At 33.9% G+C, this 20,682-nt stretch overlaps 2 protein-coding genes across 7 annotated transcripts in view; one reads left to right on the top strand and one right to left on the bottom strand.

Moving 5' to 3' along the window:
* LOC128999791 (calpain-5-like) overlaps positions 1 to 12,161 on the top strand; it is a 32,577-nt gene extending 20,416 nt beyond the window's left edge. The window contains exons 12-14 of the mRNA XM_054426469.1: positions 174 to 298; positions 8,582 to 8,715; positions 10,293 to 12,161. Of these exons, the coding sequence (XP_054282444.1) occupies positions 174 to 298; positions 8,582 to 8,715; positions 10,293 to 10,490 (457 nt within the window). The 3' untranslated portion in view covers positions 10,491 to 12,161. The remainder of the gene's footprint in view (positions 1 to 173; positions 299 to 8,581; positions 8,716 to 10,292) is intronic.
* Positions 12,162 to 13,713: 1,552 nt separating this feature from the next.
* Positions 13,714 to 20,623, bottom strand: LOC128999815 (mitochondrial import inner membrane translocase subunit Tim21-like). 6 transcript variants are annotated; one of them, XM_054426503.1, is made up of 5 exons: positions 20,364 to 20,621; positions 18,571 to 18,696; positions 17,243 to 17,720; positions 15,893 to 15,992; positions 13,714 to 15,330 (listed from the first exon to the last, which is right to left on the bottom strand). In XM_054426503.1, the coding sequence occupies exons 3-5, from the start codon at positions 17,713 to 17,715 to the stop codon at positions 15,118 to 15,120; spliced, it is 786 nt and encodes a 261-aa protein (XP_054282478.1). In that variant the 5' UTR covers positions 17,716 to 17,720; positions 18,571 to 18,696; positions 20,364 to 20,621; the 3' UTR covers positions 13,714 to 15,117. The 6 variants fall into 6 exon arrangements, 5 of the variants coding, with proteins under 5 accessions (XP_054282478.1, XP_054282480.1, XP_054282481.1 ...); XM_054426505.1 differs by having other exon boundaries at positions 20,473 to 20,621; XM_054426506.1 differs by lacking the exon at positions 18,571 to 18,696 and having other exon boundaries at positions 20,473 to 20,621.
* Between the last annotated feature and the right edge of the window lie 59 nt (positions 20,624 to 20,682).

Raw genomic sequence — 20,682 nt, 5'->3', positions numbered from 1 at the left:
TAATCCACAATCACTACTCATGTTAACATGTTTTACTTACTGATAACAGCTGATTCTTTACCATTGATTAAGGCCTGCTGGACTCAGCTTCCAGCCATCAAAGAGCTACTGACTATTGAAGTAAGCATCATGTCCCTCATTGTAGCGATAATATTGTTGATGATTGTTTGCAGGGAGCTAACCAATGATCTGCCCAAGAGTCTGTTATGTTCGTGTATTTCTGGCAATGCTGAGTGGGTTACTGTAGTCACCGTACACAACGCAGAGCTGAATGCTGAGCCTGGAAAATGGTCGTCCAGTGAGTCAACTTGGTTTTTTTGCTTCTCGTTTGTTACACAAGGCTTTTTACATATCCTCACCTCTTTTATTAAACCTTTTGGCTAGTCTATACAAAGAGTTCCTCAAATGTTAAACAACTATTTTATTTATTATTACTAAATACATTTTAAGAAAGGACATTATATAATATTTGGCTATAACGAGAATGACGAAGCACCTGTGCATTTATCTATAACCTCTGTACGTTTATGTGCTAATAAACATGATTTGATTTGATTTGATTCATTAGTACAAGTCGATAATAGTTTATCTTGGTTACATAATCGTCAAGTTCACCCAATCACATCAACTTCAAGCTTATCCTTGTCTGTTTTTAAATGCTTAGTTATTAAGTTGATTATTTACAATATGGGGAGTGAGCTGGTCTAGTAATTAGAGCGCAAGACTTCAGTCCCTGATGTCCAGGTCCAAATCCCGCCAAATCACCAAACCAATGGATTTTATTTAAGTGATATTGCCGCAACCCCTAGGTCTAGCCTGAAGTAATGTGGAAAACAATCTCATGCTCTTGCCTAGCGTCCTAGGACAAAAAAGTAGATTATCTATTCTATATATAATTCAGTTTTAAAAATCTTTGTACAACTAAATCTGGAGTTCTTCTAATGGACCGATTTTATTAATTAATGGGTCGTTGGAAAGCTTAATTTGTGTAGATTTGCAAATAATTATTGAAAGTTTGTTTTTGTTATGATTTATGGTGATAAATTAAAGAAAACGTGTTTTCCATAAGAAATACATTGAAAACGGTGTTTTTCACACTTTTTATTTGGGCGCGACTTTTAGCTGCCATTTTTGAATATTTCTAAGAAGTGCATGGTATCAATTTGTAGGAAATTTTATTCTCTTTCAGAATATCACCTTCCACTTTGGTCGATTTCCTTACCATTTAAAAGTTATTTGCAAAAAAGCTAAGCAACCTCCGAATTTATAGTAATGAGAAAATATTGAGTTTGGGATTTTTTTTTTAACTTTGTACAACTAAATCTAGACTTCTACTGGACCGATTTTGTTAATTAATGGGTCATTAGAAAGCCTAACCCATGTAGATTTGCAAATAATTATGAAATTGTGATTTTATTAAATATTTGTGGTGAAAAATTAAAAATAACAAAAATACATTAAAAACTGGGTTTTTTAAGTTTCTATTTTCATGATTCTATTTGTAGCCAGCTTTTGGCTGCCTTTATTAAGTATTTTCAAGAATTGCATAGTAGTTATTTGTAGTAAATTTTATTCTATTTCAGAATATCACATTCACTTTGGTTGATTTGCCCTCCATTTAAAAGATATTGGCAATAATCTAATTGATCTCCAAATTTATAGTGGTGACAAAATACTGAATTAGATATATTTTTGTTAAACTTTGTACAACTAAATCTAGACTTCTACCGGACCGATTTTGTTACTTAATGGGTCGTTGGAAAGCCTAATTTGTGTAGATTTGCAAATAATTATGAAAGTTTGATTTTATTAGATATTTAAGGTAAAAAAATAAAGAAATAAAAAATTAATACATTTAAGACTCCTTTTGTTCCAAGCTTATATTTTCAATTTTATATTTGTAGCCAACTTTAGGCTGCCTTTATTGAGTATATTCAAGAAATTAATAGTAATTTGTAGGAAATGTTATTTTCTTTCAGAATATCACCTTCCACTTTGGTCGATTTCCTCATCGTTTCAAAGTTATTTGCAAAAACATTAAGCAACCTCCAGGTTTATAGTAGTGAGAAAATACTGAATTAAAGATGTTGTTGTTAAACTTTGTACAACTAAATCTACTGTTCTACTGAACCGATTTTATTAATTAATAGGTCATCGGATAGCCTAATTTGTGAGGATTTGCAAATAATTATGAAAGTACTGTTGAGGTTGCAAGCAAGATCGTTTGGCTATAAATCGATGATAAATAACTCTATTTTTTGAACAATTTGTGTTGGTCGTGATTTAGCTGCGTGCTTTAATGAAATGGAAGCTGGTATTTCGATTGAAAAGTTTTCTTACTTTTTATATTTAAATAAATACTCACTTTTTACATTAAACAAAATTATTATTCACAAAACCAACAACAAGATTCTCAAACACATTCCACTAATAGTTTTTATTTACACCATTAAATTGTTGTGATGTTATTTTAATAATTTCATTACAGCTGTTCTTTTTCTAATAAAGGCAGGCTTAAACAAACATTTTATTTTTATATTATATTTAACACTCCCCCTTAAGAATAAAATGTTTTATATATTTCTCAACGCTAGATTCTTGTAAACCCATACTGCTAGCTTAGTTAATAATATTGTTTGTGTTTTACAAAGTTGAAAAAAAAAAGTTTTAACATTTGAAAATACACTGTTTTTATTAGATTGTCTATTTATTGTCCATTTAATTTAATGAATAATATTTACATTATATGTACAGTACATTGTTTACCTCATCATCTTATTTCTAAGTTTCAACTCAAAATTAGGCAAAGCTTTTAATGAGGATTTCTTTGAACTTTTGAAATTTAGGGTAAGTAAGAGATTTTGTGAAAATATCACCTAACTGTTCATCAGACCTACAGTATTGGAGTGCAAACAGACCTTCATGAAATTGTTCACTTATGAAGTAATAGCGTACATCGATGTGTTTGCTTCTGCGGTTCATTTGGCCGGATTGAATCATTTTCATTGCGCTTTGATTGTCAATGTTGAGTGTTATTTTCACTGGCTTGTTAGTAAGTTCACTAATTAGAGTTTTCAAATATTTTAGTTCCTTGCAGCATTCAGCAGCGGAAATATGTTCTGCTTCAGCTGTTGAAAGTGCTACAATGGGCTGTTTTCTTGAGCTCCAAGTCACAGGTCCACCTGCGAACATTATTACATAACCACTTGTACTTTTTCTGTCTTGAGTGTCTCCTGCAAAATCAGAATCACAATAAGCATTCAGCTCAATTTTGTCACGTTTAATTGAAGAGAATCTTATTCCATGGGTTTGTGTTCCTTTTAGATATCTAAGGGTTCTCTTTACATTTTGGATATCATTTTTGTCAGGATTTTCCAAGTGTCTACTTTCATAACTGACTGAAAAACTCATATCAGGTCTGGTTTTGTTAGTGAGATAAAGCAGACTTCCTACTGCTTCTCTGTAAGGAAAAGCTCCTTTAGTAGTATTTTCATGAAGAGTTTCAGTTGTATCTTTCAGGTTAATTGGTGTATTTACTTCTTTGCAGTTCTTCATATTGAATCTTTCAAGAATTTGTTTTGCATACTTTTCTTGGCTGATTAAAATTCCGTCCCTGTTACGTTTGATCTCCATCCCTATATAAACTGTTGGATTTGGACTGATCGTCATCTCAAATTCATCTTCAAGTTGTTTTAGTAGGTTTGCAATTTTTCCTTCATTTTTACCAATCAAAATGCCATCATCTACATGGATAGCTAAGTAGAGATCGTTATCGGGATTCATAAAAATACACTGATCTGACTTCAGTTGTGTCAATCCTTGACTTTTAAGAAATGAAGTAAATTTCTTGTTCCACAAGCATGGGGCCTGTTTTAAACCATACAATGATTTATTTAGTTTACAGACTTGACCTTGATCTTCAAAACCTTCTGGTATCAACATATACACGTCTTCTTCCATTAGACCATATAGAAATGCTGTTTTAATGTCAAATGTTTGTATATGCATGTTTTCTTGTGCTGCTATAGCAAGAAGTAATCTTAGTGAAGTACTGTCCACTACAGGACTAAATGTATCTTTGAAATCTATTTTCCCTTTTTGCTGACATCCTTTAACAACAAGTCTCGCCTTATAGGTTCCATCATCTTTGACTTTGAAAATCCATTGAGTTGTTAAAATTTGCTTTCCTAAAGTTTCTTTTCTGTCAACAATTTCCCAAGTTTCATTTTTCTTCAGAGACTCTTTTTCATTATTTATTGCAATTTTCCATTTTTCTTTTTCATCTCCATTGATACATTCATTGTACGTCAAAAGTGCGTTAAGATCGTAGTCTTCATATCTGACAGGTCTTTTTATGTTGTTTCTTTGTCGAAGATTATATCTTTGGTTTCTTATTTCAGGTTCTTCTTCATCAGTATCATTTTCTTCTTGATATAGGTCTTCTGGTTCCTGTTCATGTTCTTCTTCGTGTTCAGGTATAGTGTCTTCTTCTTCTAGTTCTTCACTTTCATCTAGTACAGCTTCTTCTTTAACATCTTGTGGATCATCGGTTTTAGGTTTAGTAGTAACACTATTCTTTACAAAAATCACATCTCTTGAAATGATTATCTTTCTTTTCTCTTCATCCCACATTCGGTATCCATTTAAAGCATAACCAACAAATATCATTTTCTTGCTTCTTTTGTCGAGTTTCTTTAGTCGACCTAGTGTCTTACAGTATGCTTCCGTTCCGAATACTTGTAGTCTAGAGAGATCTGGTTTCTTGTTATACCATTTTTCAGCTGGAGTTCTATCGACAGTTATAGATGGGATTCTATTTAACAGATATGCAGCTGTTAACACTGCCTCTCCCCACATGTCTTTTGACAGATTTGTATCAAAGAGCATTGCTCTAGCTTTATTTAACAGAGTTCTGTTCATTCGTTCTGCAGTTCCGTTCAGTTGTGGTGTATGAGGAATAGTGTAATCCAGCACAATCCCTTTTTCCTTGCACCAATTTTTTAGGTTTGTCGAAACATATTCACCTCCATTGTCACATCTTATTTTGTGTGCTTTAAGGTTAAAGTATGCTTCTGCTTCATTGATGTATTCTTTAATGTATTGATTGGCTTCATCTTTAGTTTTCAATAAATATACTTTACAGAAATGAGTATAATCATCAATGCAAGTAAGGAAGTAACTTTTTCCGTCATGTGTAGAGGGTTCTATTTTTCCACACACATCTGAATGGATTATATGTAAGGGCTTTGATCCTCGTTCCCTAACAGTATTAAAAGGCAATCTGGTATGTTTTGCTTCAATGCAAGCTGTACAAAATATGTTCTCACATTTTGTTATATCAGATGGCATTCCACTTGACATTTTAGTTAGTTTCTTGATGCTCTCATTATTTAGGTGTCCTAACTTTTTATGCCATATTTTCATTAATTCACTAGAATTTTCTTGATTTTCACCGTTGTCTTCTTGTTGACTGCTGTTATTTACCACCTCACCTGACTGAATTGTGACATTGCTGGTATTACCATTAGAGAGACTATTTTCACTACAAATGCTGCTTCTTAAATTGACTATATACAATCCCTGACTATTTTTATTACCTTCAAGTATCATTTCATCGTTTTTAATTACTTCTACTTTATTTTTAGTGAAGACAACTGTACCACCTTTTTCCGTAATGGCATTTACAGACATTAAATTATTACTAAGTTCTGGTACGTAAGAGACATTATTTAAAATACACTTGTCTGTTTCAATGCTACCAATACCTAGAGAAAACATTTGACTGGTTTTTCTTAGCGACTGATATTTCCTGTTTAAACTCTTTTAAGTTACTTAAAATATTACTGCAGTTGGTCATATGGTTTGGGGTGCAACCACTGTCAACAACAAAAGCCTTGTTAACTTCTTTTACTTCATTTATATGCTTAGGCATACTTGTTTCAAGGATTAGGCCTACCTGTTCCTCCTTAACCTTGGTCAGAAAAACAGTTTTATGGGTGTTTTTAGGATCTTTGTTATTGTTATTTTCACTAGACCTATCTCTAAAAAAACAATTCTTAGTATCATGGTTACTTTTCTTACAAATAGTACACATCATTGGCCTATTTTCCTTAACTTTATTTTTAAGATAACAGTTTGACTCATAATGGTTATTCTTTTTACAAAAAGAGCAAAACTTTTTACTAGGACAATTCTTTTGAATGTGACCTATCTTTTGACAAGTGAAACATTTTACATTATTAGGCTTATTAAATTTAGTCATACCTTGTTCATATTGAGTAGAGCTAGCCTTAACAACTGTACATTCATTACCACTGCTGCTGTCCATAGATTTCATCTTACTTTCCTCTTGAACAAGTCGAGCTTTCAGATTTTCGAGTGTCCTTTCCGTAGCTGATGTCGAGTCCCAGGCACTGTTGAAATGTCTGAAGCTTTCTGGTAGTATCGTCAGGATCTTCGTTATCACCATTGTGTCATCTATTTTCTGGTCGAGTTGGTTTAGTTTATAAGTTAGGTTCTGTATTAGGCAAAGGTTACTCATCATATCAATTTCTCTATTGTACTTGAAGTTGTAAAAGTCCTGAAGTAATGCACATTTTTGGGTTTCAGTATCTTTTTGAAAAAGTCTTTTTAGTGTTTGAAACATTTCATGGGCGTTTTTACAAGTTAAAATATGAGGTTTAATTTGGTTCAATTGTTAGCAATATATAATGTTGAGCCTTGGCATCCTTTACCTTCCACTTTTTTATTTTTGATGCATCATCACCTTGTTCATCTAAGGTTTCAGTTCCGTCAACTACATCTATCAGTTCTCGTGCTTTGAACAACACACTAATCTCAAATTCCCACATAGTAAATGTTTCCACGTTTTAAAGTCTTTGAATAGTGTTATAATCATTTTCACTGGTCATTATTAGTAAATGTTGATATACTCACGCTAAGAGACAACTTCAAACTTTGTTCTTCTAGTTTTAGTTTTATGGTATTAATAGCCCTGTTCTTACTTGGTTTATTTTATGGCATGAGCAGCCCTGATTGTTAATTTTTAGCTTTATGGCATGAGCAGCCCTGGGCCCACACCTGAAAAGTTTTCTTACTTTTTATATTTAAATAAATACTCACTTTTTACATTAAACAAAATTATTATTCACAAAACCAACAACAAGATTCTCAAACACATTCCACTAATAGTTTTTATTTACACCATTAAATTGTTGTGATGTTATTTTAATAATTTCATTACAGCTGTTCTTTTTCTAATAAAGGCAGGCTTAAACAAACATTTTATTTTTATATTATATTTAACATCGATGAAGGTTCTTAAGTCAAAACAAATAGAATAACGTAATTAGAATTAAGTAAATGTATCTAAAACTAAATTCCATATCCAAGATATAATCAAATTTATATTTTCTGATTGAGCGATACAGTATCTTGAACTTAACTGATTAAAACTATCAATATCTCAAGTGAAAGCCTTTGAAGTATTTTAAGACCAAGACATATAAAATAACTTAAATAAAAATAGAGTTACGTATCATTGATTGCAGATAGGTACTAAAACGATTGTATTTATTATTGATTCGTGATTCAGCAGTGTGCTTTAGGTAGTCCGATCTTAATAATCAATAGCTCAAATGAAAGCTGGTATTTCACTTAAGGTTTTTAGACCAAAATGTATAATGTAATTAGAACTGCTGGAATACATCTTTAATTGAAGAGAGAAAAATCTTTGGTCGAGATTACTCGACCAAAGATTTTTCTCTCTTCAATTAAAGATGTATTCCAGCAGTTCTAATTACATTATATCTTATTTTGTGCTAAGCTAATGTATTAACATTAGCTAAATTAACGATGATGCTTGATGAGAAATATGTGCTTGCATAGCTTAATTTTAAGACCAAAATTATGAAAATTGGGCAGGTAGAAGAGCCCTCCTGTAAACCATCGCTCGCCTGCGAAACATTGAACTCGAAAAAAACCAAATTTAACACCTATAAGAAATGTATAGGCAGGCAGTTTGTGCATAACTCGAAATATACGTCAAAATGAATGCCGATGCTTTGATGGCAAATCTGCGTTACGTCCATACCTTTAGTTTAAGGCCAAAATTATGAAAATCGGTCGGATAGAAGAGCTAACCCGACTCGGAAAAGAAAAGCCAATTATTTTTATAGATGGCAATAATTGGTTTACCAGTATGCATAATCTAATCATACGAAACATGTGTCAATATTTCAACAGCTTATTGTTATATTGTTATCTAATTAATTTTTCTTTGGTTAAATGTTGTTGTTAACAATTTGCATTCATGTTTAAAGTGTGTTCCTTATGTTAAATGTGTGATTCTAATGTTATGTGTTTAAACTGTACCATTAATATTAGTGAGTAAAGTGGTGTATGAATTTCATAACCATTATTTTACTAGAGACCGTTGTATTTAACCACAACGGGCACTGTTGCTAGTTTACAATAAAAGCCATTCCTAAAATTATTCAGTTATTTTGACGAACCGTTCACCTATTGTGTTTGAACAGATTACATACATTTATGTAGTGTTCTATAAAGTGTGTGATTTCAGAGCTCAACCCCTATTGTGTGCTAACCTGTGAAGGCAGCAAAGAGAAAACTAAGGTTTCTTCAGACTTGGATCCTGTGTGGGAAAGTTCCTTTGTGTTCTACAGAAAAGACATTGATAAGCCTTTGAGAGTACAGGTAAAAGAATAGTTTTAGAACCCTGGGTCTTGAAAAGTGTGTATGATCCTTGTGTCATAAAGACACGTTTTTGTCGCAATAAATTTTGAGTAGTAAACCTACCTATCAGAATCAGAAAGTATAAAATCTTGGTAGCAAATGAAATGTCGGTGTTTACTGTTTTTGATGTAATTAGTGAAGGAGTATGCGTTAGGTAGTAATAGTGATCCGTTCAAGTTTCAAGAGCAGTGCAGGGCAGTTTTCGAGGGACACTTTAGAATCTAGGTCTTTACAAATCAGGTTTTTAGAAACAAGGTGTTTAGAATCTAGATGTATTCCCTATTTGTAAATCTTATTGATAAGTTTGGCGAACAGTTGAGAATGCCTGCCCTAGTAACTGGACAAAATAACTCGTGAGTGAATCGTGGAAGCAGAGTGGGTTGAGTGCTTACCTTTTCACCCAAAGATTGTTGTTTTTTGGAAACAAAATCAAAAATATTATGCGCTCACTCATAGATAAAACATATCCCTGAGTAGATTTATCATCCTTGTTGATCATCTGAAGCCAATTTTATTGTTAGTTCTGTACGGTGCACTGTAGAGGTCGTGTTTTGTTTACTATTTATTTCTTGTTATTTCAGTCATTTAAAACCCTATCTAACCAAATAAAATGATCTAATCATAAACAATGATTCTTAAAAAAGTTTAAAAATTGTCTGAAACAGTATTTGATTAAAATTGCCCCTTATTCTCTTGAAGAGTTTTGGGAGAACAAATAAAATAAATATTCTGTCTTATTATTAGTTCTTAAATGTAAAACATTTTATTTTGTAAGATCTGACTCTATTCCTGTACAATTGTACTTAAATGAATAAAGGATATTTTGATTTGATTTGATTTGACTAACTAACCAAACAGTAAAGCACAAATCACGAAATTGACCCTAAAATAAAAGAAGCAAAATTTTGTCAACACTAGCGGTCAGTGTTACCAGACATGAACTAGACACAAAAACGAGCTTCAAAATTTACAACGGGATGAGGAGTCTACTTGTGTTAGTTAGTCTATCGCTCACTGATGAGTCAAATTAACTAGATCAAGCATTTCTTATTTAGAGGGTTTTAAATCAATCGTTCTGTAAAAAAAAAAAAAAAAAAAAAACAGCTGATCTTAGTGACTTAGTCTGTTGTACATTCAAAACTCATGTTTAGCTAATCTTTGCCTCATACTGTGTCAACGCTATTGTGGAGTGAAAACACAAGGGAACAGCACTGCTACTCTGCTTTATCCAAAAATCCAATATATTTATACCCGACCCAAGTTTTCCGAGAGAATTGTGAGCGTTTTCGAACAGGAAAATTTATGAATACACCACTGCTATCAATCTAGTTCTAACTTACGTTGTTCAATTGCTGGTTGAAAACAAATGACCACAATAATTGTCGGTTATCAACTTTCAAAGCCCAAAACTAAAACTTTTTGTCGTAGGATTTTTACTGCCAGAGGTGATGTACCGTTATGATGTTGTTAACCTAAGTCATGTGAGCATCAAATACTCCTCTTCTTAGAAGTTTGACATATTTTAACACTTGTTTCAGGTCCTAAATCATAATATGATTTTGCCTGATGAGGTTTTGGGTGAAAGCGAACTGCCGGCGCTTGTGAATCATTCCCCCACTCCACTGGCAGTCACGCTTAACTCACCCGAGAAACCCAAGGACCCGGACTCACCCTTGCCACCCACGGGTGTTGTCTTTCTCACCATCCTTAGTGAAGACAACCTTATGGCTGTGTGATGAGATTAACTATTTTTGTGTGATTTCATTTCTCTTTTTTGTCATCTTTGTAGTAAATTTTTATCCTTTTATTTTTCTCAATTTTAGGGAAAAGTAATGGAATATAATTGACATTCCCATCTGGAATGTTGTATTTTTTGAGAGTTATAATGCTTGAACAAATTTCTCAAGGTTTTACTAAGCTTTTTATTGATTGTAGGATTATTTATTTTTATTTTACTTAACTGTGTATTTTAGCTGTTGTTTTATACAAATACGCAAAAGGCGACATAGCTGTAATGTTTGTGATAACGGAATAGTCACTTTTATCTTAAGAAGATTTGCTTATCTTAGGAAGATTTGCTTTGTCTTAAGAAGTTGGATTAGCTTTGGCGTAATATCATACTCTTGATTTTTAGTGCTCAGATTTATTAGTGCTTGTTTACATTTTAGTAATCAGAAGGTCGCTGGTTCGATCTTGAAAAAAGTCAGAAGCTTTTTGATGGTTGGAAACTGAATCCAGCTGTCCTCAAGTGGGCTATAATTGTAATACACTGTAACTCAAATAATATGGAGTTGAATTCTTAGTTACCTCACAAAACTAAGAAAATGCTTGCAATAGTGTCTGCTGTAAAGGACTATGCACTTAAATAGCTTCTGGGAATGATAATTTCCCAACTAGAAAAATTATATACTTAATTATTGACCTGTTGGAATATAAGTACAGTATTGGGGTATTTTTTTTAAGTGCTAAATGTCTATGACTATGTGTAGTCCTAAATACAAGTACATAATTTTACAAGTGAAGTAGATATAATGTTTTCACTCACTAAGGCCCTGTACACATGTGGGCGGCAGTTGCCTCGGTTGCTATCGCCCGGGAACTGTGGCATTTGAAAGTACAAGGGAGCGAATGGGACCGTTCACATGCAACCGCCCACTTCCAATCAACTGCAACAAACCGCAGCGGTCGTAGTTTTCCCTTCGACCGCCGCGGCTCCCGTGCGGTTGGAGTTACTAGAGTTGACATGAGGGTGGTAGCCGCCACGGTTGGCTGCAGTTGCTACTAGGATCACAGACATCTGCGCGCTTGCCCTGTGGACACCGCTCTCTGTGCGTTGGTGAAGTGTGTAGCTGTGGCTGGAGTTGATTTAGTGCTTGTAGCGTAAGTTTACTATGGCCATGCGTGCTGTTGTGGAACCAGAAAACTTTGACACTGAACTGTTCATTGAAGAAGTACAAAAATGATGCATTTGGGACATACAATGCAACAACAAAACATTGCGTGGCAAGAGTTAGTTGAGTTTTTTTGCTGAAAAGAATTGTCAAGCGTAAAAAAAGAAAAAATTGGGTAAATACAGTACTGGCTGTCAAAATCGCGGCGGCAGCCGCTGCCATATGTACGGTCCCAGGCGGGCGCCGCAACGTGTGTACATGGCCTAAGTGATGATTAGATTAGACTGATGTTTGCTTTAATACTGATTGCAACTTCAACTAATAGGAGAAATAGTTTTTGTAGTTAGTTGTCACCGAGTACTTATACATTCTGGATCTCAAACGCAAACCTCTAATGTCCTCCTATCCTCAATAATTGCTCATCATCTGTTTAATTGGACGGAATCCAATCTAGTAAATACCCTTAATATGTTTGAGTAAAGTTATTTTTGTAGGAAAAACTGATGGTTAAAAAGTGTCGATGTAAAAAGATAAAGACTTTCAGCTTAAAACATTTGACCTGTGATCATTTTTAGAAAAATTTTTACATGACTGCAATATAATGCTGCAATAACTATGTGATATACCTCAATATTTTACCAAACATTATTTGTATTAAACGTCCCTTACAATAGACCAATGCCGTATATAACTAGATATTGTATAAGCCAGCATAGTTTGTGTCGTGTAAGGAAAGTTTGGCCAGTAGTACTTTATAAGGTTTTAGTAATTTAATAAAAATGTGTATGATTATGACATTTGTTGGTAAAGATGGCCTTAGGCCTGGGTATTTAAAGATTTTGTGGTGGATTTGTTTGACAGCAGTCTTATCTTTCTGATGAAAATGCACATATAATACACATACAATTTTTGAAACTAGTATTTTTTTCCTACAGTCACCCGACAAAGGGGGCTTCCTCTCACAGATTGTAGTACAGAAAGCCTTACTTTGGCTAGTATACCACTACTAGTATTCCAACCAAACAAGACAAAGCAGCGTGCTTTTATTATGCACGTAATCTGTGTAGGGTACGCTTAAAAATAAGTTGGCAACACTTAAAGATATTACAACTACGATCAGCTGGTGCAGCGTTTCCCATTTCGTTCAATTTTTGGATTTAACCTAACTTAAAAACGGGTTGTACAGTGTTTGAAAGACTAATATTATTTATATGATTTATAGTAACTTTAGGAAAAATATGATGTGTAACACGAGTAAGTGCCGCTTTGCCCACTAGTTGCACAAATAACTATTTTAGTTTGGCTACAAGGACAAAGAAAGACTTAACTGCTGAAGAAGGAGCTAGCAGCTAGTAGCTTTGAAAATTCCAAGGGTACAAACAGACAGGACGCGGCGCACTAAAACAAATACGTACGGTACTTGGTAATGCGAAGGAACTCACAGAGAGCGTCTAGGCAAGGGGGGGGGGGTGTGGTCGCCCCGTGCTGTGCTGCGTCCTGTTTTTGAGTTTATTTGTGCATTTTCATCAAATTTCATCAGTTATGTAATCCTGCTGTTAAACCAACCGGTCACAAAATCCTGTATGATAATTTATAAGTATTATTCTAAACTCGTTGAGAGTGTTAACGTAATGTTGTATCCAACCCTAAGGATTGTGATTTGTTTGTTGTGCTGTGACTATTGTTTGTAGTTTAGTTTTAGATTATAGCAATAAGATAAGAAGTTAAACTTAGTGCCTCGCACATGATTGCCTTTAGTATACAAATAGTGTTGTGACTGTAATCATAGATAAAACAGCCTTAGTCTGTAGGGTAAAGTGCAGACAAATATCCAAATAAATATGTTAATCCATGACAATTATTTTATGCAATGTCAACATATTTTTAATAAACAGTATTTTTAATAAATTGGCTTCTTTTACCTTATGACAAATATGTTTTTGTATTGATGAGAAACATTGATATTATATGGTCCTGGATTATTTTATTATAATATTTAATACTTTAATTTTACATACTACTTTGAGAAAATCTATCCTTAGGATTCTAGGAGAGTAAAAACTAAACATTTAAACTTAAACATCTTTATTAAATTCTCAAATCAAAATAATCATGACACAAATTTACAAAATAAGTACAAGTAGCATCATTGACAGTGTTTCCATACAGGGGATTTTAATTCCAAAAACGGGACTTTTTGTGTAATTTCAATGTATTTGTTTTCGCGTAGTATTATAGCAATGTTTAAAGAGCTATTACAGATATGCATTAAAATATCGCTTGAGATTTAACATGATCTTTTATGAAATTCATGGAATTTACGGTAAAACAGGATTTTTCATGACATAAAAGTGGGGATACAAGCAGGATTTTTCTTTTGGTCTTGTGGAAACACTGATCACTGAGCATTTGGTAAACAAGATCATATTCCAACAATCTTAACATAAGCCAGGTAATATTTATTTCTTGCCACCGGTGTCTTTTCAACCTACAGGGTTTGTAACACACTACATAATCACGAAACATCCTGTAAATAAACGGATTAAGCACGAAACGTAGAAATAAAGATTACCTGTACAAAAAAAAAACAAAGCACCACAACTAGTGATGTCATCAAATTCAACAATGATGTAATATCAACCCTCAGCACTTCATCAGTCTCTAAGTTTCTCATCTGTCTGCTTACAAAAAAACTTTTAAGGTTAAAAAAGTACTACGTGATTTAAATGGGGTAGTTATAGTGACATAAATTATTTTTATAACATCATCGTACTATAAAAAAATTTTGTGTTTTGGATAGCATTTGAAAACCGGACCAATGTTAGCTTTACAGTTCAACAGATTACTACGATCCCTAATGTCCTTTAAATTTATTTATTCCATTCCTCCAATCGAGTAGGTAATCATTTAAGATATTTGTTCATATAGTTGACTAGGTGTTTTAAAATAGCAGGATAAGGCCAAATAGTCATTTAGCACCAGTAGTGCATTTTGTTTATGAGGTCTACAATTTGTTGTTCTAGGTAGTATATTTGACTATTGATACAACATAGAAAATGGTACGGATATCGATATAGATCAAGTGTTCTATTTTGTAGAAATTATTAAAAGAAAATTATTACCCATCAAATCTCATATAGTAAGATTGAGATCATGAGATAACGGCCTTGCAAAAGCCCAAATTCACAATGCTTATTACAATATCAGAGAATTTTATTCAGTACTTTTTACTCTAATACACATAATAATGGCACAAAAACATTCCTTAGCACTGATATTCATTGACAACAAAAGTTTATAAAAACAAACATTATCAACATCAAGATTAAACTACTCATGCTTTGAAAAAAAAAACATAAACAAATTTAAAAATAGATAAAACTTCATCTTAACATGAGCTACATCAATATAAAATACGTGGAAAATACGATGATTACAGACACACAGTACTAAAATGCAATTCTCAATGAATTTACTTAACCCCACCATCGGGAAAGTTGAGATTCATGTTGAGAGGTTGAGAAAGGTCGAGTTCATCGGAATATTTAACGGAGGGAAGTTGTTCAATTGGTGTCAAACCACTGGGAGGCTGCGAGTGTCGATTGTCTTCAAATACAATCGGGTGGCGGCCAAAATCATCCAGTTCCACAAAAAGATATCTGTAGACATAGTTGCCAGATTCATCCTGTAATACAAACGAAAACATTTTTTAACTAACAAACCATGTAACCAGGTTAACCTAAACTTGAAATTGGCTGAAGTTTCGTAAGCGATTTTCAATATGATTGAAAGTAAAAGAATTGAGCCCAATAGATAAAATGTTTGTGTAGATAAATATTATACAAATGGGGTAGTCAGAATGAAATGTTTACAATGCCAATATTTTTGCATTGACTTGGGATTCCTATTGGATAAGCTGAAAGACTTTGTTTGTCAAAACAGCAGTAGTGGAAGTAGTAGATCTTCCACTGCCCATACCATGATATACAACCAATATTTATAATTTTTGATGAGGTAGTTCATATGCTATGCTTTCTTGATAAATGAAACTAGATGATCTAAGCTGCTACACAGTAGGCTAAAGTATAGGCCTACAGTTATAAAAAGGGTCTCCTGTTACTGCAGGTCGTCTAGAAAGTAATGGTCAATGGTTTTAGCAACCTAAATATTTAAAACCTTAATAAAGGAATAATTGTATCCAAACATGTCTAAGCTTAAAAATGAGAACACAGTAAAAAAATGCCTACCTCTTTCATTTCTAGATGGACAGTAGCTCGTTTTCTTGAACCATTGATGTAAAACTTCATCCGAAGTCGTTTTTCACCATCTTTTTCATAAAGGAGATGACTAAAGGGAATAAAACAGTTTAATTAGACTCAGCCTGAAATGCCTGTAAAAATTCTTATTAAGAACATTGTAATAGGCCTGCCTGAGGGCTGCTGGGTTCAACCTGGGAAGTTCAACCCAATTATTTTTGTTTTATGACAACTTAGTTTGCTTTAATAATGGTACAACATGACAAAAAAATTAAGTTCATTACACAGGCAAAAAGTGTTTTTTAACCCTCACTCATTTTTAGTTGTGAAACTTGAGCTCGAGTTGAAAAGAGTCATTTTACACCCTAGTGATGAAAATATACTAATATCCAACAACAATCAGATACAAAAATCTAGAAAAACCACATAGAGAACTGTGTAGTTAACTGTTTAGAGTTGGTTTCACTAAGCGCGCTGCGGCGGTTGTATTAGGTTGGGTTATCATTAAGATGTTTGTAGGACTTTCCTTGTTTGGTTATGAATCGAACGATACCAGATGTCACACAAAATGTATAATAACCCGACCTAACACAACCGCCTTATCACGCTGTCTAAGAGTGGCCTCCGTACAATACGAAAGAACAGGTTTTTCTTTGCTAAATTTTTCAGGTTTGGCTAGGTCAAGGCCACACTAAAAAAACAGGCCGTAATGCTCGTCCAGCATGACGTCACGATAGAAGACGGCAATGACGTAATTTTGCCGTTTGTGATCAGCTGCTTGTTTTAATCTTTCATTGGAAAATAAATAAATAAGTACTTATACGTCATAGCCGTCTTCTATCGTGACGTCATGCTTGGCGAGCATTACGGCCTGTTTTTTTAGTGTGGCCTTGGCTAGGTTTATACATTCTCACCTATTAGGCTAGACACGGTAATCAAATTCTAGATTCTGAAACCTTGCGAAAACATGCCTTACCAACTGTGGTAGAAAATGTCTGCAAAAATCCATCACATATTAGTTTTGTTTATTTCATGGTTGTTAATAGCCTCTGGAGTAGCTCAATTCTAAATAATCAAGTTTACGTAGCCTACCTTATTCAGTCCAAGCAACTTCTTTTCTATTACATTCGACTATATATACATTTAAGGTTGTATTAACCCATCATCAGCAATAGGCCAAGTTTCTATAGACCTGATGAAGGGTTAATACAACCCGAAATGTATGTAAATAGTAAAATCTTCTATAAAAGGAGTTGCTTTGCCTGAATCAGATTTGTAGTCTTAAAATTGTTAAATTTTGTTGAATACAATGTAGGCTAATTGCAGAAAGTGGAGAGTTACCTGACATGTTGACGTCTTCCTCTCCTATTCTCTTCACCGTATCCACTTATCGGTTCTCCCAATGCATCTTGCACACGTGTGTCCGTACAAATTCTTTCCAAAGCCTTGGAATAAACATTATTTGGACTCTTGCTAGAAAACAGTTCTTTGAACACAGTAACAAAAATAATCCCTGTAATACCGACTCCCAATAAAATAACACCTAAGTACGAAGCTGTTTTTGTTGTTTCTTTTACAGTGTTGAATGTGATTGGTTTAACGTCTTCGCTGAGTTGTGAGCCAGATTGAGTTTGTAATCTTGTTTCCTTTTCTTTTTCACTGCTGAAGTACCTTCGCTGATATACAATCTTGACGTCTATTTTTTTTAAGCTGGCCGAGTTTTGTAATAAGAATTTTGAGCTTAATCCTCTTAAATAGTACTTAAAATCGCAGACTAAATGTTTTCCAATTATTGAGGTGAGTAACTTGGCCATTTTACCTGAAATGATAAAAAAAAACATAGTATTTTAGACTGAAAATAATTTTCAAAACCAAAATGTTTGACTGGACCTAAAAGTTAATAACTCAAACTCAGTTATTATTAATCATAATTAGGGATGAGCATCGATAGGTCAACCATTGATATTCACCATCGGGTAACATCCATGCCAACCATCGATGTAGGCTACCGATAACATCATCGTGAAAACATCAATGTTTTGACAGCTAAGTCAATCAATACGTTGCCTACCTAGTTAACACAGAAGTCAGCCTAACCTAAATTAAAATTCAGGAGAAAAATTCATAAAGCAAAAAACCTTAATTAATTGCTGACTAGTAAAGAATGAGGTAGGGATGAGCATCTATAGGTTAACCATTGATGTACCGATAACATCGTTGCGAAATCATCAATGTTTTTCGTCTGCTTTTTTAACTCTCCAGTAATGGAAAACATCGGTATCTCAATACTTGGCCAAAAACATCGATGTTTCAAAAACATCGATGATCGATGCTCATCCCTAGAATGAGGCAACTCACAAACTACGGTACAAAAACTTCCAAGGGCATCTGTCACATTTTATTTTAAGCTGTAATATTAGGCTACAAAATATCCTGAACACCACCTCTTTTCTCACCAATAAGTGGTGGACCTTAATAAATTCCTTTTTTGAATTAGTGTCAAAACTCAAAAATCTAGTCCCCTAGAGTTATAATTAATCCTAAGGCCCTAAATCAACATAATCCACATCAACATAATCAACATAATTAAAATAAGTCTATGAAAATACCAAATTTGATGAGAAAAACTCAAAAAAATTTAAAATTGGCTAGGCCTAATTACTTCTTACCTGAAAAAAGTAATGTAATGATTTAGCTTGACAAGATTTTACTTGATAGTTTCGATCAAGACTGTGCTCATTTTGTCAGTTTAGATTTCATAAGTGGAAGAAGAAGTGTCTTAAAGAAACTTAGGCCTAAAAACAGAAAATATAAAACATTGAAATTTATTTAATTGTTTAAAAAATTTGTATTGTTCGATTGGTTCTTTGATGTTCAATTCATGTTCACAAAACGACAAGTTTAGTTACGGTACCTATGCATTCAACTAAGAAGGCCTACAAAAATAAAAAGACCAAACAGTGGGGAATTTTATGGAAGTATAGGGCCTATTGTAGTGTAACTGCTGGTGTGAGAGGATTTCTGAAAACATATTTTGATATAAGCATTATCATGGCAAAGGTCTCGGCACAATAACAGTAGTTGGCCTGATCTGATGCTCAAGCAGCAAAGCTATTGGACCTTACACTGAGAAATAAACTGTAGGCCTGAATAGCCTAATGCATAAGTACAGTAGGCTAAAAATTATATTAATTAATATCCTAAGCACATAGGCCTACTTAAAACTATCTTATATGATACTTTTAATAGCCTACTTAATACTCATACTTTAATCTAGATTGCTACTGGCAGTGTGCTGGTAAGTGGAACTTCCCATTTAGAGTCATATCCTTGCATAAAGATTCCATCACCAAGTCCGTTTCTGATATTATCAGCAAAGTAGTTCAAATTAGATGACTTAGTTTCATGACTATTTATACGGTCTAATGACGAGTCATTTGCTTTTGTAATATATCGCATGTCGTTTTTAGATTCCCTTTCAAGAGCCGCTATGGCATCAGGCTGGCCAAGCTGGGCTGCTTTGGTGAATAATCGACGGGCAGTGTCGATATCAGCATTTAAACCTCCCCAGCCATGGGCATAAAACACTCCGAGGTTATAGGTGGCAGTTGGATGTCCTTGATCTGCAGCTATTTTGTACCACTCCGCAGCTTGCTTGAAATCCTGCTTAGTTCCGATACCCAGTTCGCAGCATTGACCCATATTAAAACTTGCAGGAGGGTATTTTAATTCAGACGCACGTCTGAAATACTTCATAGCCTCTGAGCCAGTTGCTTTAGACAGGCAAGAAATACCCCTTCGGTTTAATGCTTCAGCGATGGCTTTTTTATGTACTACTAGCAATTCTTCAGCAGCTTTGTCAAATTCATCATCTACGTCTGGGATGTCTGATTTCTTACTCTTTGACGGTGAAACAGGTACTGGTAAAACAAATGACGCTGGTGGCTGTGTATTTACTAGGCCTATATGAGACAAGAATGAAATAAAATTCTGGTCAGATACAATCCTTGTGGGTCGTGTGTCTTGATCTTGAGTCCAACCATGTCGAAGCCAAATCTGTTTAGATATTACCCATCCGAAAACCAAAGCTCCGCTCCAACCAAAGGCTTCAAAAAATGAGTGGTGACCAACATTCTCTGGCCCTTTTTTCCCCTCCCCATACTTTTGTTTACCGTCTTTACATTTTGATAAGTTTAACTTTTGTAAAGCACAAGGGAGAAGCTCCTTGATACAACACCGCTGTTGGCTACTCTTGCCATCCTTCAAATGAGTGTCAGTTTTATCAAAACAAAGACTTCTTTTTAGCCCTTGATTGTTAAAGCCTCTAGAAAAATATCTCCACATGGTCAAACGTTTAGGTCACTTTGCTGATTTACCTTATGGCAAAAAGAAAATGTACCCTAATTAAAATCATGTAGACTTAAAATAAAGCATTGTCTACATTTAGTAACTTACTACAAACCTAACTTTTAAGTTCTTCAAGCCTCCAAAATAAAGGCTTCTTAAAAGTTGGTTTCAAACTGTATTCATAAAATAACTCGAAAATAGAAACAGAAACTAAGCCATCTCACATATTGTTGTTGATCAGTCTTGTTGAATCCTGATTTAAAAAAATATAATAATAGGCCTATTACACTTGACTATTTTATTGTCCAACAGTTTGAAGGTTACAGAATAGAATAAGAATACACATTACACACAACGAACCGAGGCAGACCGACGACAGCGGAAACTTTGGTTTTGTTTTTTGTTTGTTTGGCAAAGCAGCTGGCATTTATCGA

This window comes from Macrosteles quadrilineatus, unplaced genomic scaffold (assembly GCF_028750875.1).
Source record: "Macrosteles quadrilineatus isolate MER2022 unplaced genomic scaffold, UCM_ALF_1.0 Scaffold_8__2_contigs__length_117827958, whole genome shotgun sequence".
Taxonomy (NCBI): Eukaryota; Metazoa; Arthropoda; class Insecta; order Hemiptera; family Cicadellidae; genus Macrosteles; species Macrosteles quadrilineatus.
Note: the sequence above shows the minus strand (reverse complement) of the source record. Positions and strands in the feature narration are given on the sequence as shown.

What these genes read in the sequence shown, in the direction of transcription:
- LOC128999815 (XM_054426502.1), bottom strand. Translation starts at nt 20,245, where the DNA reads ATGTGGAGATATTTTTCTAGAGGCTTTAACAATCAAGGGCTAAAAAGA.